At 37.5% G+C, this 18,504-nt stretch overlaps 1 protein-coding gene across 5 annotated transcripts in view; it reads left to right on the plus strand.

The window, feature by feature from the left end:
• The window catches only part of abch1 (ATP-binding cassette, sub-family H, member 1), a 39,213-nt gene extending 21,510 nt beyond the window's left edge, over positions 1-17,703 (plus strand). For all 5 annotated transcript variants that reach the window (XM_046856316.1, XM_046856318.1, XM_046856317.1 and 2 more), the window contains 13 exons: positions 37-214; positions 313-409; positions 528-696; positions 2,589-2,689; positions 7,024-7,094; positions 7,185-7,234; positions 7,576-7,632; positions 8,748-8,818; positions 9,470-9,558; positions 9,759-9,862; positions 10,150-10,309; positions 13,238-13,342; positions 15,180-17,703. In XM_046856316.1, the coding sequence (XP_046712272.1) occupies positions 37-214; positions 313-409; positions 528-696; positions 2,589-2,689; positions 7,024-7,094; positions 7,185-7,234; positions 7,576-7,632; positions 8,748-8,818; positions 9,470-9,558; positions 9,759-9,862; positions 10,150-10,309; positions 13,238-13,342; positions 15,180-15,286 (1,359 nt within the window). In that variant the 3' untranslated portion in view covers positions 15,287-17,703. The remainder of the gene's footprint in view (positions 1-36; positions 215-312; positions 410-527; positions 697-2,588; positions 2,690-7,023; positions 7,095-7,184; positions 7,235-7,575; positions 7,633-8,747; positions 8,819-9,469; positions 9,559-9,758; positions 9,863-10,149; positions 10,310-13,237; positions 13,343-15,179) is intronic.
• The last annotated feature ends 801 nt before the right edge of the window (positions 17,704-18,504 follow it).

Consider the following 18,504-nt stretch of genomic DNA (forward strand, 5'->3'; position numbering starts at 1 on the left):
TGTGTGTGTGTGTGTGTGTATATATGTGTGTGTCAGACCCTGGAGAGTGCTTTTCTACAGCTTTGTGAGGACTCGGACCAAGTGGGCACTCAGGAAAGTTCTCAGGCTTCTGTGCACAGCAACAGTTTGTCTCCAGGCAGCATTAAGGACGACTGCCGAGAGCCTATTTTAGGGAAGGACGAATCGGCAGCTTTGGAAATTCCCAAACCTACAGGTGGTTAAAATAATTCTGAGAAACAAGCATTATTTAGACAATTAGACTGTGCTAATGTGTGTGTATGTACATGTGTATGCATATGTGTGTATATACAGCGGACTGGAAGGTGAGAGCACGGCACTTCTTTCCAAAATGCAGAAATATCCTAGCACTGACGATCAAGACAATGGTGCGAATGAGGAGAAATCCAGGGTAATTTTTCGCAATTATCTCTGAACAAAATTATGCTCTTCTTGCAATCAGGGAAAAAGAATGTTCTAAAGCGTTTATGTCATGTCAAGACAGTTTCTTTCTTTTCCTCTGCATGCAGCTCACTGTGTTTTCAGTTCGTCTTGCCCGTGATTCAGATCAGCCTGATGTGTTTGTGTATCGGCGGTGATCCCAAGGACATCCAGGTGGCTGTGGTCAACAATGAAACCAGCTCAAGCTCCTACAGCCGCACTCTCCTTGCGTTCCTCGACAACACCAGCATTCACCAGGTACAAAGAGCTGGTGCGATAAATCATACCTCACCATGAAGCTTCTGGCTATCTTCAAGGTCGGGTGAAGACCTTCCACTTCCTGGAACACTTAAACCAACACTTTTCCAGTTTCCTTTGTTTAAAAAAAACAACTCAACAGAGTTTAGGCTGATTTATCTTAAGTTATAGATTATTAATTGCTAGGGACTCAAAACACTCATGTACGTCGCTCTGGACAATGACATCTGCTGAATGCCATAAATGTAAATGAATCAGTTCTATGGGAAATATAGAATTATTAAAATTAATAACTGATATCTTGTGATTGCAAATAGGAAGCCGTGCATACTAATTATTTACCATATAATCATTGACCTTGTCTAAGCATCTATCTCTTATCTATGAAACATCTGGTGTGGATTGATGGATGAGTGACTAGTTGAATGGATATGTGGATGAATGGGTGAATGAACAAAAAGATGGATTGATTTACATGTAACCATTAAAAAATAGATAGCTTTAACTAAATAGATCAATATAGATAAATAGTTATAATTGTATACAGCCTCCTGACCTTTCACTCTCATTTCCTCATAGTAAACGAAGTAAATGCTAAATATACACTGAATTATTCAGAGACTGAGTTTCACTTCTGTCCGGCTGACAACATATTGTAAGCAGGTATCATCAGAATGATCAAATGCAGTTCTGTGCACAGGCGGAGCTCTCAGGAAATAAGAAATCACACTTCTAAGAAACACTGTTTAAGTAAAGAATGAAACTGAGGTTTTTTGAGGTCAGGGAACTTTATACTGTACAGTATACTGCATATAATCAGTGTTATGTATAAAATCCTATCGATCAGCTGAGGGCTCTGTATCAGGTTTTATAGCTCAAATTAATGGAAGGAAGCATTGAATTAGAATCAGAAAGAGCTTTATTGCCAAATATGTTTGCACTTACTTATGTTTTGGTGACAGAAGCTTCCACAACACACAGATTATGAAAAATAAAGATATGTGAATTAAAAAAAAAAAATTTTGGTAATGAACATATAAGAAAATTAATAAAAAGTGCTATTCAATTTTAGACAAAAAAACTGGTATTGCACAGAAAATATTAAATGTAGATTGTTTTTTTTATTATATTTTCTCCCTAATTTGGTTATAATTTCTAAATGCCCATTAGCCAATGCTTTCTATGAGACATGTGAAGCCAACTTGGCCAAGTTTTCCATTTTGGTGTTTATGCTGTATATCACACGGGGAAGTACTATCTGTCCTCTTACACATACAAAAAGAGTCTAGAGTCACTGTGATTGACAGTGTGGAGGAGATAGAGTAGGGCACTCCTACTCACTCAGAACCAGAATATATAATTATATATAACCTAGTATTATAAGAGTAATATTAGCCCTCTGATCACTAGGATTCAGCCTTGCATTCTGCTCATATTGAGGTGGATACCTGTTTATTGCGTAACTCAGATTACTATTTCAAAGCGTGCCAAGCGATTAGGGCATTATGTTTACGAGTTTTCTTGTTAGAGTAATCTTTCAAGAAAAAGTGGTCAAATGTTTGTAGGATTTAGTAAACGTTGTTATTGTAACCACAATATGAACTAATTAGAATTTGAGATTAACGAGATCACACCATGTCACACCAAATGTCTGAAATTGTTTATGTTCTGTAGCTACAGTAGCTTCCTGTGTAAAGTATACTGTAAAGGTATTTCTGGAATCCAAACTTAGGCAACGAGAAAGACTAGAGTTGTTGCTGTTGTTTTATGAACTCTAAAGATGTCAAGTTCTTTTTAAATGATGGCTTTTGGTTTGCACAATGTTTAAAAATGCCTTGGCCTTTTTGCTTCATTAGATCATAAAGATTTAAAGTTCACTCTCTTCTCTGCAGGTGAGCCTCTCCCATACTGCTGCGTTTGAAGGAATCCATAACGGGGAGTACTGGGGTGTCATCGAGTTTGGTGAGAACTTCACCTCTTACTTGACCAGGAGGTGAGGATTTCAAGAAAACTGTCTAAATCTGAAACTGATTTGTCAACAGTGCTGTTAAAAGAGCAAGACAAAAAAATCCATAAAAAAACATTAAAGAAGGTTCCAAATGAATTTGTATTGGATTGAGTGACACAGACCCTGATTAGTCCGGTCCTTTTAGGAAAGAACTCCTAATATCAACCCGTTATGTTAATAAAAGACCCCTGTCACAGAATCAACCTCTTCGTTTGGTGAAATCTTCCTGAACCCTTAGCAGAGAAACAGCCCCAAAGCAGAATGGTTCCTCCTCCATGTTTGACAGTGGGGGTTCTTGGGGTCATATTTAGCATTTCGAGTCGAGTTGATGCCAAAGAGCTCAATCTTGGTTTCATCTGACCACATCACATTCTCCCAAGCCTCCTCTGAATCATGCAGGTGTCCATCAACTTTAGACGGTCTGTTCATGTGCGTTCTTGAGCAGAAGGGACTCGGCATGTTACCAATGGTTTTTGGTGACTGTAATCCGAGCTCCCTTGAGACCATTAACAAGCTCCTCCCGTGTAATTCTGTTCTGATCCCTTACTTTTCTTAGAATCATCCTTACCACATGAGGTGAGATTTTCCAGAGCGAGGGCGATTGACTTTTCTTGTATTTCTTCCATTTTTTAATTATCGTGCCAACAGTGGTCTCTTTCTCACTAAGCTTCTTGCTGATGTTCTTGTAGCCCATTACAGCCTTGTGCAGGTCTACAATCTTGTCCCTGGCATCCTGACAGCTCTTTGATCTTGCCCATGGTGGTGGAGAGGTTTAAATGGAAGAAGCTGATTTGGTGACTGGTGTCTTTTATACAAATAATGAGTTGATATTAGGAGTAGCAAGAAGCTGGTTGGTACAGGATCAAATACTTATTTCACTCCATCAAATACAAATTAATTTATATATAATATAATGTTTTCTGGATTTTTTTTATATTCTTTCGGCAATTGTTGGGAGAGGCAACATAGCTTTTTGTCTGAATCAGTGTCTGAAAGAGGAAAAGCAAGTCAGTCCTGTCTCTTTCTCTCTCTCTCTCTCTCTCTCTCTCTCTCTCTCTCTCTCTCTCTCTCTCTAAGTTTCCATTTCTGACCACTCTTTTGTTAGACATGTTTGTTAGCAGTTTGCTTCCTTTATTCTATTTTCCACTAAAACCACAAGAAAGGGAACTTTGGAAGGGAACTTTAGAAGTGATCCCAACACTTATCCAGTTTCAGTTTGAAACTAAATATTGACAATTTGGACACAGGTGTGACATGTTCACCTAGGGTGTACTTACTTTTGTTGCCAGCTATTTTGACATTAATGGCTGTATGTTATTTTCAGAGGACTGTAAATCTTTACTGCTATACAAGCTGCACATTGAATACTCTAAAGTATATCCAAGTTTCATTTCTATAGTATTGTCCCCTGAGAAGATTGACTAAGAGGGTTGCTGAAATGTGAGGGGTGCACTTACTTTTGTGAGCTATCGGTATATGATACTGTAAATGATGCATTAGTTCAATGATGTAAAAACAAATAATTTCATATTACTGATTTTAAAAAAATTGTTTTAGATCTATGTTTTAAAAAAATATATTTAAAATACAGGGTTATTCAAAAAGATTGAACCGATTTCATTACGTAATATACCAACTGAACGTTTTCAGAAGAACGACGTGACTACATCACCACTGTGGCAGCCATCCAAAACTCCTCTTTCAAATGGTCACGTACTCATTCCATAACGATGCTTGAGATGCTTTTGTATAACCCTGTACAGTGGAACCTCGGGTTACGAGTTTAATTGGTTCCATCACTTTACTCTTAACCTGAAAAGCTCGTATCCCGATACAAATTTTCCCAGGCTTCTTTGTTGGCGGCATGGTGATAGGAATACGTACAGTATTTAAAGTTCAGTAATTCCACACTGTTAGAGCGACGAGCGGATGTGTATGTGCTGCACGAGAGCGCAGCGAGAGCACGTGGCGATACGCAAAAACTAACCTGCCTGCGATTTTTCCGTGCGCAACGCTTGTATCCTAAAAGATTTCTCGTAACTAGAGGCAACATTTTTTATGAATTGCGACTCTTAACCTGAAATTTACGTATCCAGGGGCGCTCGTAACCCGAGGTTCCACTGTATATAATTTAATAAAGTGATAAAATAAACTCTTATGTAATAGAAAAAGCAAAGTTGCAATAGACGGCAAAGTTGCAATGTTATTAGTGCTGCACGATTAATGTATCGCAATTGCAATGGCGATGTCAGCTTATGCCAATTCTATTCAGTTAATTTTTATTTGTATGCCGCTTTTAACAATGAACATTGCCTCAAAACAGCTTTATACAGATATTGTGGTGATAAAAATGAATAAGATCGTTCTTTATAATTCAAAGTTGTACCTAATGAGCGTTTCGGTGGCGACTGTGGCAAGGAAAAACTTCCCGGGATGACATAAGGGAGAAACCTTGAGAGGAACCAGACTCAAAAGGGGGAACCCGTCCTCATCTGGGTGACACAAGAATGTCCATTTATTATAGATAAACAATGTAGAAGTGTGCAGTGATGGTGATCAGATGCAAAATGTAGTTCTGTGTCAGTGTAGCAGACTGTTGACCTACAGTTAAAATCCATCCTCAAAACTCCTGTCTTCCTCCATAATTTCATTACCAGCTGCAGAGAGTCGCCTTCAATCAAAGAGAACACCATCCAGAGGCAGGCCCGGGACGATGGGGGCAGATCTGAGGAGACAGGAACAGTGATCACTGTTACCACAGGATCATGTTTAACTCCACCAATAGAGAGAGAGAGAGAGAGAGAGAGAGAGAGGAGACTTTTTTTTTCTTTACTTAAGTAAGAAACTACAGATAAAAGACTTCACTAAATAAATATGTTTTCAGCCTCGACTTAAACACTGAGACTGTGTCTGAGTCCTGAACACTAACTGGAAAGCTGTTCCATAACTGTGGGGTTTATAAGAGAAAGTTCTGCCCCCTGCTGTCATTATTTGAGGTACCAACAAATAGCCTGCACCATTTGATCTAAGTAGGCATGGAGGACCATAATGGTACAGAAGTTCACTCAGATACTGCAGCATTAAACCATTATGTGCTTTATATGTCAGTAGTAGTATTTTATAATCAATGTGAGATTTAATTGGGAGCCAGTGTGGACTGATTAAAACAGGGGTGATGTGGTCATATTTTCTATAGTTGGTAAGGACTCTTGCTGCTGCATTCTAAACTAACTGTACCTTATTTCTGCACTTACTCCAACACCCAGACAGTAAAGCATTACAGTAGTCTAATCTAAATGTAACAAAAGCATGAACTACTTTTTCTGTATCCCGTAACAACATCATATTTCTCATTTCAGCAATATTTCTAAGGTGAAAAAAGGCGATCCTGGTAATGTTTTTCACATGAGCCTCAAAGAACAGACTAGAGTCAATAATCACACCAAGGTCTTTGACTGCTGTACACACTGAGACAAAAAGACCATCCAGAGATGCTACATATTCAGAAAGTTTACTTCTAGCTGCATGTGGTCCTAATTAAAGTACTTCCGTCTTATCCGAGTTGAGCAGAAGTAAGTTATCAAGAATGCACTGTCTAATGTCCTATACAAACTCCTCAACATTGTTAAGATGCACTCTCTTATCTGGCTTTGCTGAGATATACAACTGTGAACCATCAGCATAGCAATGGAACTGAATACCATATTTATGTATAATTTCACCCAGAGGCAAAATATATCAAGAGAAAAGCAGTGGGCCTAAGACGGATCCTTGCGGAACACCAAACTTTACCTCAGAGAATGTGAAGAACTCACAATTTACATTTACAAACTGATAGCGATCAGTCAGATAAGACATAAGCCAGGAGTGAGCTGTTCCTTTATTCCAACAACATTTTCTAATCTAGCCAGGAGGAGGTTATGATCAAATAATCTCCTTCTGATTATATGATCAAATGTTGCGATTTAATGAAATAAATAAGTGCATGTGCGAACGCATACTTTCTGACAAAACAAAAACAAACAAACAAAAAAGATTTAGGCAGTACACGTGTGGCGTGTGTGGTCACTAATCTGTGTGCAATTTCTTTGATAACCAATCAAGTGAACTCATAATACCATTTATTATATTGCATATCGCAATATTGACCACAATAATGGCAACATGACATTTTTCCTAATTCTTGCAGCCCTAAAAGTGATCTAGGCAAGTGGCATAGTAAGAAACATTGCACATACAGTGTATAAAGTGCTTAAGGAATGCATTTAGCCCCTGATTAATTGTGAATAATTCCTGGGGAATGATTTGTTTTGTGGCAGGATGTTGCAGCCGAAAGTCTCCAGAGACATCGTCGATGGGGGGTCTGTGCATGTCTGGCTCGACTTGACGAGTGAGTTTGAGGTTCTGAGTCGAATGCTGTGATTAAAATATGGATTTTATTAATGAAAATATACTTCTAAATAATTCTTTTTTTGTTTAGATCGACAGATAGGAATAATGCTGCAAAAGAAGCTGCAAGAAGCATTTCAGGTACGCACTAAGCCATGGTGTAGGCTGCTAAGACTGCACTGTGATTTCTCCTTTCGCATTCATTCTTGTTGATATAGTTTTAAATCTACATTTCCATGCCACATATCTGTAACGTGGATGGAATTTAGAATAATGATGCCAAGTAGTGACAGGGGGAATTTAGATTGAGAAATGTATACACGGAAATGGAGGACAATCTAAAAAATATGTTGTGTACCACATGACTTGTGTAATGTGTATAGACCAGGCTTGTTATGAGCCTTAAATATGTTATTAAAGTTTGTGTGTGTGTGTGTGTGTGTGTGTGTGTGTGTGTGTGTGTGTGTGTGTGTGTGTTTCAGACTTTTGTTGAAAGTAAGATGGGCAGTCAAGCTTACCTTGTGTCTGTTCCAGTTAAGGTAAGATCGATGATAAAGAGAACACTAGACATTCTGCAAGCTGGGAAAAGTATTCCCAGTTGCGTATTGGGTTAAAATAAATCGAATATAATGTTTTTAAAACTGTTTCTAGATTTTTACTATATTGAAGCTTTACATTTTTGTTACATTCCCAGCAGATTATTTTGCTTTTTTAAGTTCAAGTCAGGCGGCTTTATTTTTAACCATACACATTACAGTACACAGTGAGATAAAACAATGTTCCTTTAGATACCAGGTGATACATAAAACATAATAAATGAACACAAGACACCACGAAATTAACTAGAACAAATAGACCTATACACAGGACATTACATAAAGTGCAAACAACACAATTGCATTGTAACAACACAGTACCGACCAGTACACAGAGTTAATGATATGTGCAAATAAATCGTCCTTGCAATAACCTCTGTATTATTTTCACTAAAGAATGCAAAGAAAATAGCAAAACTATTAGCTAACTATTTATTTATCTATATATTAATTAAAGCTTGATTTATTATTTAACTTGGTTTATTGGTATCTTATTATTGTAAATACCTCACAATATTTACGACATTTTCACCTACTAAGGTGTCTATATATAGTTTAGATTTTTTAGTCCTTAATTCCTCACCAAGAAATTAAACCTTTTTTAAATAAACATTTTGAGGTGCAAATAAAGTTGGATAAAATTGTCTAATGCAACTAAATTAGCTACTACGACCAGCTAGCTAGCACACGAAATCGTTATTTAGCTCGGTGGTTAGCATGCTAATGTCATTTTTCCTTCTGCACTGGTGCACTTAGTGTTTAGAGTTCTGTAGTACTTGTATAACATTGATTAAAAGCACTTAAATTCATGTGACTACATAATTTAGCATCCTAGTAAGAGTGAATTAGCAACATGGTTAGCTAACGTTAGTCCATGTTATTGTGCTCCATGTGTGATTTCTGAGGCTTGATTGTAAAAAGTAGTCCATGTAGTAAATCATGTGAGCATACCAGGCTGGTTTGAAAGTTTGTGGTGATGTTAGAACATGCATTTGTGACACAAGTCTATGATGGAAATGTAATTTTAATACTTCTTCTTTACGATGTTAACTCTGTAGTTCGAGGAGCCGATATACGGGAGTCAGAACACTACATTCACTACATTTGTGACTCCAGGAGCTGTTTTGAGGTAAAAATGATGTTTTCCTCATACAGCAGGGTTTAAACGTCCAGTGAAATTGCTTGTATTTTGCACTCTTTTATAGTCTGATACAACACGTTACATCGTAAATGATGCCACTGGCAACATCTCCAGTGAATTTTTCACTTTAGCGACAATGTGTATTTGAGTTTTAAATACAATCCAACAGTCGTCTGATCCAATGCTTCAGAAGAAGAGATTAGACATGAGGAAACTTTTATCTTCGCTTCACAGCAGTGAACATTGTGAAGATCCCGTATTTACGTCTGTTTAAACAGGGGGGCCATGAATATTAAATATGCAATATATTAAACATTTGCTGTCTTTGTGTGATGTGCTTCAGAATTCGAAAATCTCCTGTTTATTTCCAATATTAAATGACAAGATAATAAATACCAGTATTTTCAATGACAATAAAAAAAATCCCTATATTTTCAATGACCCAAAGCCTAACTGTAATTAAACAAAAGAGCAACAAGAGTAGTAAAATAATAATCGTAAGGTTTGTCACTACATATTTAACCAGAGAGTCATACATTTACAGATACAGTGACAGCTTTTTGTGTGGAAAAAAACTTCCTGTATAAATTCATAAATGATTGATCAAATTTGTGCACTTTTTTCCCATCTGCGGCGCAGCATCACATTTTACCTGGCGGTGGGTCTCACTGCTCTGTCCTTCGTCTTGGAGAGGAAAGAGGGACTGTTGGACAGGTGCTGGGTGGCAGGTGAGATATTTTCCAGGACATTTGAGACACAGTAATGTATGTATATAGTCCATAATTTGCTGTTCATTTCACTTACTGCACTAAAATGCAATATTCATTTAAAACTATTTTGCCTTTAAACCACTAGATGGAGCCAGTAACATACTGTATTTTCATACCTATGCTTTTCTTTGTCACAATTCTCACTGTTTGGTGTGCAGGCGTGAGTTCTCTAGAGACCATGCTGGCTCATCTCTTCTCTCAACTGCTGGTCATCAGTGTCCAGATCACCTTGCTTTTGCTCTTTATCCTGCTCGTCTTTAAGGTAAACATGTGTCTTATAAATGTCAGCGCTTACCCTTTTCCTGCAGTGATGGTTAGTGATTTATAGATTTATATAGGGGTGACAACCAGGGGGTCAACACACATAAACACACAGATGCACACAAACTCTTACACACACCTTGCGGACCTCCACCTTGGCATCCAGCCAATTATTTTAATCCTTCATTTTTTTTAACCCTTTAATGTTATACATTAATCATAATAAAAAATCATGCAGTCTTATACTTCATTTATCTTTCTCTGTTTTACTTTGTAACTCTCTCTCAGATTCCCAACGAAGGCTCCCTGGGCCTTGTCATTTGCCTGATTGTTCTTCAGGGTGTGACTGGAATTTCCTTCGGCTTGGTCATTTCTTCTGCTATTGATGACGAGCAATCAGCCAATCAGGCGGCTCTCGGCATCTTCTACCCCAACCTTATCATCAGCGGTATGATTTGGGAATAATATATATATATATAATGAGCTAAATGGATGATTGTTGCATGTCATTTAACTTTTAACTGAAAATATAAAATACGATGCTTCCTTTTTAGTAGAAACGCAGAAAAAACACAAATTTATATTTATGCCATTTGACAGACCCCCTTATCCAAAACGATTTGTAACTGTGCAGTTGAGGGTTAAGGACCTTGCTCAAGGGTCCAGCAGTGATAACTGGGAATTAAATGTGTGACCTTCCAATCCGAAATCCAATGCCTTAACCACTAAGCTCTTCACTCTTTTTCTTCTTCTTCTTTCAGCTTCTCCCATTAGGGGGCGCCACAGCGGATCATCTGTCTCCATACCCTCTGTCTTCTACATCTGCCTCTTTCAAACCAACTACCTGCATGTCTTCCCTCAACACATCCATATACCTCCTCTTTGGTCTTCTTCTTTTCTTCCTTCCTGGCAGCTCCATCCTCAGCATTCTTTTATCAATATACCCCATGTCCCTCCTCTGCACATGTCCAAACCAAAACATCCTACATGCACTGTTCCTCTAATAAATCCGTTTTTAATCCTGTCCATCTTCGTCACTCAAAACGAAAATCTCAACATCTTCAGCTCTGCTACCTCCTGCTCCACCAATACCACAGCTCCTCTCTCCGCACTCTGTCGTACGCTTTCTCTAAATCCACAAACACACAATGCAACTCCTTCTGACCTTTTCTAAACTTCTCTTTTAACATTCCCAAAGCAAATAATGCATCTGTGGTGCTCTTCCTCAGCATAAAACCATACTGTTGCTCACAGATGGTCACCTCGTCTCTCACGCAGGCTTCCATTACTCTTTTCCATAACTTCAACTTAATTCCCCTGTAGTTCATGCAGATCTGCACATCTCCCTTATTCTCAAAAACCAGGTACTGCTACCAGCACAGTACACTCCTTCTCGATTCCTCAGGCAACATTTCACCTTCCAGAATCTAGTTAAACACTGCCATCTCTCCTAAACATCTCCATGCTTCTACCGGTATGTCATCTGGTCTTATCGACTTTCCACTCGTCATCCTCTTAATCGCTGCTCTCACTTCCTCCTTACTAATCCTATCCACTTCCTGCTTCACCATCTCCACACCATCCAACCTTCTCTCTCTCTTATTTTCCTCATTCATCAGCTGCTCAAAATACTCCATCTTCATCTTCTCAACACACTCTCCTCACTAGTCAACACATTTCCATCTCATGCTTTATTGCTCTAACTTGCAGCACATCCTTCCCAGCTCGGTCCCTCTGCCTGACCAATCAGTATTAATCCTTTTCTCCTTAATTATTGTCCAACTTCCCATACAGATCCTTATATGCCTTTTCCTTGGCTTTACCTGCTGCCACATCTCCTTGTACTCCTGCCTACTTTTCCTATCACTCTGTTGATCCCAATTCTGTTTTACCAACCTCTTTCTCCTTATGCTCTCCTGCACTTCCTCATTCCTCCACGTCTCTTTGTCTTTCTTTCTATTTCCAGATGTCACACCAAGTACCTTTCTAACTGTCTCCCTTATCAACCCCTGTCTGACCTCTTCCCTGAACCTCACACTACACTCTTCCTCCTTCAGTTTCCACCATCTTATTCTTCTTTCATTCCTCACTTTCCTCCTCTTCTTCTTCACCTCTAAAACCATCCTACAGACCACCATCATATACTCTATAATCCTCCTTCTTCTTAAAATAAGTATTTACCACTGCCATTTCCATCCTTTTAGCAAAATCTACTACCATCTGTTATTCCACATTCCTCTCCTTAAAGCCATACCTACTCATCACCTCTGTTCCCTTCACCTACATGCCCATTGATTTCAAAAACTCTCTTCGCCTCCACTACACTCTTACTGTACCAAAATAATTTACACGTGTATGTGTGTGTGTATATATGTGTGTTAAAATCCCAGCATTCTCAAGCTGCCTGCTGCAAGGCCCTAATCCAGTCAATTAATAAGATAATTGTAAATCCCTCTGGGAAAAAGGCATCTACAAAATGCTGTAAATGTAAACATTTGAATCCTTTAATTCAGTGTAACAGCATCCAGAATAGGTGTTTGTGGTTTCTCCATAAAATGGCAGAAATTACATCAGGAACTATAATATATGGGGAAAAATATAATATATTGGAAGATATATGTTTGAAATTTAAGCATTTAACATGAAACAAGAAACTTCAACCTCAAAGAATAGGTTGTTGAATGATACAGTACAGAGAAAGTCTTATCAAATCTGCTTTTGTTGGCTATATCCATATCTCAAAAATGTGTCATGCTCATGTTTTAGCTTTAATCAGAACATACTGTATATTAGCACAATAAAGCAACACCCTTACGATTCCCATTACACATGAGTTCTGGGTAAACAGTTTTTCTGTTCTCCGTAGTAATAACACATACACCGCATACCAGGTCAAAAGAGATTAGATAAAAAAAAAAAGATGCAGGATTTCTTCAAAGCAGTCGGGAATACATTATTTTTTACATTAGGATCCATTTTCAAAATGAACACCAGGGTCAATACAGATCGATATTTTAGCGATGACGCATCTGTCCGAACCCAGTTCATTTCCAGGAAAGTCGCTTACCGACGCTTTAATGTTGGAGTACGGGTTTTTTTTTTTTGCCGATTGACAAAGGAAGACTGTAGAGCAATCTGATATGGGCTGCTCCGCTGGGATATGGAGATGGGTTCTTAGAGTGATGAGGAAAAGGTGATGCGAAAGAGAAAAGAGGGGGGTTGGGTAACAATGGAAATGCACTTCATATTCAGATTATGACAAACTGAGGTGGAAGCCTTTGAGGTTATAACTTTGTGCACCTTAAATATACACGAACATTCGAGATTTTATTTTAATCATCCTCACGTTTGTCTCGTTCCTTACCCAACTCTGTAGGTGTCATTTGGCCTGTGGAGTGTATTCCCTATCCCCTGAGATACCTGAGTCTACTGCTGCCCCAGACGTACGCATCTGAAGCCCTGCGATGCATTATGTACCGAGGTGAACACACACACACACACACGAGTCATGAAGCACTGTTCTGCATCGTGTTTATTGGTAATCTTACACTCACACTCATTCCCAATGGCTTTTGAAAGTAAAACACACACACACACACACACAGCAGGCTTAATGTCTGAGCGAAGCTTCACAGTATGTCTATGTTCCATGATGATGAGCTCATGTTGCAACAATCATTCAGGATACCCAGCCCTCCCTTTACAATCCCCCCTTCCTCTCTCTCTCTTTCTCTTACACTCTTTCTCTCTATCTGTCCTCCTCTCTCTCTCTCTCTCTCTCTCTCTCTCTCTCTTTATCTTCTTCTTTGGCTCTCCTCCTCAATTATTAACCGAGCTTATCATTGCACCTCCCTCTCGAATTAAACCCCTTTCAACCCTGCTGAACTTTTTCCATCTTCTCTCCTCGTCCCCCCCCCACAGTGTCACGGGATCAGTTTGGGGAATAAACAATAAGCTGCTCTAGCAAGGACAGTAATATGAGAAGAATCTGTTTATTAGGCTTCAATAATGCATAGAAGTAATTTATATGAACTTAAACAATCATCCACTTGAATAAGAATACTTTTTCTGACAGAAAACTTTCAGACTACGTCCACAATAATCCGAATACAATCTAATCTTTTACTGTACTCTGGTTTTTACATCACTTACATTTAAACATTAAATTGATCACAGCTTAGCTCCATTATGTTTAATGTTTACTCTTTATTTATGTTTGTTTACTTTTGCTGTTTCACAATCTATGCACCTTGGTCCGTTAGACACTAGACATTTAGTTTTTTTGTATATTGTGTATGTGGAAGGATGACAATAAAGCTTGAGTTGAGTTGAGTTGAGTTGAGTTGAGTTGAGTTGAGTTGAGTTATGGGACAATGTTTTGCAGTATAAACCCCTCAGTAGAAACTCAGTAATTTTGTTAAGTAATGCAAGCAAGTAACCCAATGTTTTCCTTACACACTTCTTACACTATTATAATTCCCTGTATATCTGTAAATCTACAGTAAATCTATACTGTTATACAGTATCTCACAAAAGTAAATACACCCCTCATATTTCAGCAACCATCACTACACGGACGCTCCCCACAATCATTTTACGAACTTTCACGAAAACTAACAAACCTGTCCTCAAAGTGAAATTTGTAAAGAGTCAAAAAATTCAAAACGTAGAAGAGCGCCCGCAAGCCAGTCTTCAAGCGTAACGAGTCTAGTATTTATAGTATATAGTAATAGTATTTATAGCTCTTACATCATTAGGAGATATGCATAGTCAATGGCGAACACGGTAACAAATTACGTAGAAATTCATGGTACGATCGGTCGTTCGGATTGTAACTCATAAGGTGGCGAGCGTCTGTATATTCTCAAGCAACAATACTATAGAAATAAAACTGCACAATAGAGGGGTGTACTTTTGTGAGATACTATGTGTGTGTGTGTGTGTGTGTGTGTGTGTGTGTGTATATATATATATATATATATATATATATATATATATATATATATATATATATTATTATTATATTAGATTTATTTATTTATTTAATCCAAGTTTTCTAATGTGGAATTATTCCCAGGCCCCCCACTCACATGGTCAGTGTAAACTAGTAATTATAAAGACTTTATAAAGAATTTTCCCACAGCGACTTAAACCCATTTTTTTTCTTTCTATTTACACTCCTGTCTACTATCAAGAGGATCCCCACGCCTGGAAAAATCTTTTGTGTGTCTGTTTCAGTATCCAGGTTTATTCTGAAGTGTAAATTGGCATGCAGGTCAAAGCAAACTAAAACATGATGTGTTTGTGATGTTCTTCAGGATGGGGCCTGTCGCGCATGATGGTGTGGCGCGGCTTTGCCGTCACTCTCGGCTGGAACACGTTCTTCCTCATGCTGGCTACCATCATCCTCAAGCTGAGAACATGAGGGATGCATAGTACTTGAAGGTGCTTCAGGTTATGGAGAGAGACATCAGGTGACACAAAGGCTTCATGATGAAGACCAGGCCTCTGGTCTTATGATCACATGGTTTTTGCGGGGTCTTAAAAAGTAAAAAATAAATCTAAATCTTAAAAAGTCTTAAATTCGCAGTTGTAGGTCCTAATAATTTTAAACAGATCTCAATTTTCTGATGTCTATGTATCGCTACCTCCTAATGCTCATTGAAATGCATTCGTAGCCATTTAGAATGGGTTTGTTTGTTAGTTTCTGTGGTGTTGTAGTTCTTACGTTAGGCCAAATATTATTTGCTGTATTACAACTACAAATGAGACCAACATGCAACAGCCAATCAGTTTTCTATTTCTGGTGCATCTCCCTTATGAATTGTACCACAGATCTAAAACGGATTTTATATTTATGCTTTGGGAAATTGCAAGTTCATCGATACTTAGCTTGAAAAAAAATGTATTTAGGGCTCGTTAAAGGCCAATTGCTAACAGTGTATTTGCGTGTTTTTGATGTCGTGGTATGTCTTAAATTTCATTCTTAATAGTCTTTTTTAAAGGTCTTAAAAAGTCTTACATTTGACTTTGTGAAACCTGCAGAAACCCTGTAATGATCACCTGGACTGCTGTGCAAAATTCACTTTTACCCTGAAGTGGTCATCCTTTTTTTTGTTTGGGGTTTTTTTTTTTTTTGTAAGAACCAGAACCAGTCACCTCAGGGAAAGAATGGGTTCTGTTTTTATATAAATAGCATTGTATTTGCTTTTATGTGATATGGGAACTTTCCTGAACTTGGAAAAACTCAAGAGCAAGATTTCTGTTTGTGTCAATCGGTTTATTCGCAGATGTAGAGTTATAGCGTTATATAATTAACCCTTTAACCTCTGTTCAACCTCTCAGATATGACTGTATTATTACTTTTTTTTCACTTCACACTAAGGTTACCTGTCAATCAAACTCAGTCCCTAAGATCCAGCTATTAATATTGGCTTATGAAAGAATAAGAGTAGAAATATATCCAAGCACAGGTTTCAGGATTGATTTTAAAGACTTCTAATTGCACCATGTTTTCTACACAGAGTCATGTTCTGGTCTAGAGGGGACTGAGATCTCAAACAAAATGGTGTCTCATACAAAAACCTCACATCTTAAATTTATGTGACGTGATCCCTGGGGTCTGATAGGTTGCCACTGAGACCAAAGTTCTATCAATTTTTTTAATCTTAGACCAATATGACGTTTGTTTAAAAGGCACTATCAAGAGGACAGCAAATACAAACATAGAGCGAATCATAAGATAGACATGCTAAAGGATTGAAATATCATTAGTATTCATGCAAATATGTTTATTACGTGAGCCCATTTTGTTCACAAGTCTGGATCATTTGATTGATGAACTAGGATCTGACACGTTATTGGTTAATCTGTTATAGAAATCAGACTAGATTGTACGGAAAAAGTAATAAAATACAATCGCTAATATTCTGTAGCTATCAACACTGTCTTTGTTTATTTGTAAATCAAATATGCACTAATGTACACTCTGCATTGAAGTGGGACTGTTGGCTACCATAAACAAGGGTCTGCAAATTCACTAGATTTACCAGTGGTTTAGTAAAACAGTCAACTAATCCCGCCCACTATAGATGATTGACAGATAAAACAGAAAATAAAAACAGCTAATAATGGACTGAAAAGAAATTAACTCCATACGAGTATTCATTTATGTAGGATTTAATTTTCAAAAGACGAACATTAACGTATTTTATTAGCTGTATCTAATTTTCCGGATTAAAAAAGATTAAAATGTGCATTGCTGTCTCTTAGTGCACCTCCTCATGCTGGCCAAAGGAGGCGCAGTTTATCGACATGAAGAAACTCTCGGCCATCCCTTTCACTCATGTACGGGACACTATTTTTTGTTGCATTTGTGTGTGTTTTAATAATCTTGATTGTGTCACGTGTTTTAAAGTGTTTGTCAAGGGGCTGTGTGCACGTTTCAGTTATTGTTGTGACCGAACCTGCAATTATTGTGAGCTGTGAAAGCAATGCATGAGTATTGAAAAGAGTTTGGCAGGGCTACAAGCACAAATATAGCAGCCATGTGCCGGCTACACCAGCTACAACCGATACCGTGGCATTTTACTTGTGATGAAAAATATACGGAGATGTAGATATATATTCAAAAAGATATATTTGAGGTAAAATCGCTAGCTATTTTGGTGAACACTGTTAAATGCTATGAAGGTTTTATAAAGTTGTTTATACAAGTCTTGGTGTGTGTGGAGTCTTTTCCTATGGGTTTTGTTTCATACTATGACTTTATTTTTACATATATACAGTACTGAACATAGTCTTTCTTTACATTTTATGTTCTCACTTTTTTTTTTTTTTGTTTACTGTGAACTACATAGAATCCAATGTAATCCTTCTAGCATTAAACGACGTAATGTTTTAACAAATCAAAAAATATTTTTTACATTTTTTAATTTTTGTACGCCACTTTTAACAATGTGCCTTTAGCCCACTGTCCCGAAACAGCTATAATATATAGATTACAATTATACATTTTTGTGTTGTCAATTTTCCAAAAATTAGGAATCGCTTACTATAAAACGGTTGGAACCAGAGATTATTGAAACCAAAGGCAAATTATTCACCAAATAGAGAAAATACGATGTAAAAACACTCTAAAATGCACCGAGAAAATTTTTAATTTTAAACTGTGTTTAATTGGATTTTCCAGAATTTCCACTTATTTGGCCACTATAGCTAATTTTTGCTAAAATTTTGTCTGGAAATTCTGTGACAAATTTTTGTCAAGTAGAGGATTGCTATAAAAATTAAATGAATACACATTTTTTTATTAATTGCAGTGTTTTGGTTTATTAATATCCTAGGTAAGGTTTGGAAATTAAAGAAAATTATTGTTCTGCCTTAGGACAGAAACATGGAATGCTGGATAAATAAAATAAAACATATTTTCTATTCAGAACTAACCGAAAAAGGGGTCTAATCTCTGGTTAGGATTAAAATCTGCATGATGGCAGATCACATGATCACGAAAGTTTAATTTAATTTATACTCCATCATCTGTATATTTCAGTTCTTCTTCAAAAGCCACTTACTGAAAATAGTGTAGTTTTTGCTCTCTCCGGAGTCGAGCGCGTTTCGTGAGACTGCAACACATCCTACTTG

The sequence above is a fragment of the Silurus meridionalis genome, chromosome 8, assembly GCF_014805685.1.
Source record: "Silurus meridionalis isolate SWU-2019-XX chromosome 8, ASM1480568v1, whole genome shotgun sequence".
Classification (NCBI taxonomy): Eukaryota; Metazoa; Chordata; class Actinopteri; order Siluriformes; family Siluridae; genus Silurus; species Silurus meridionalis.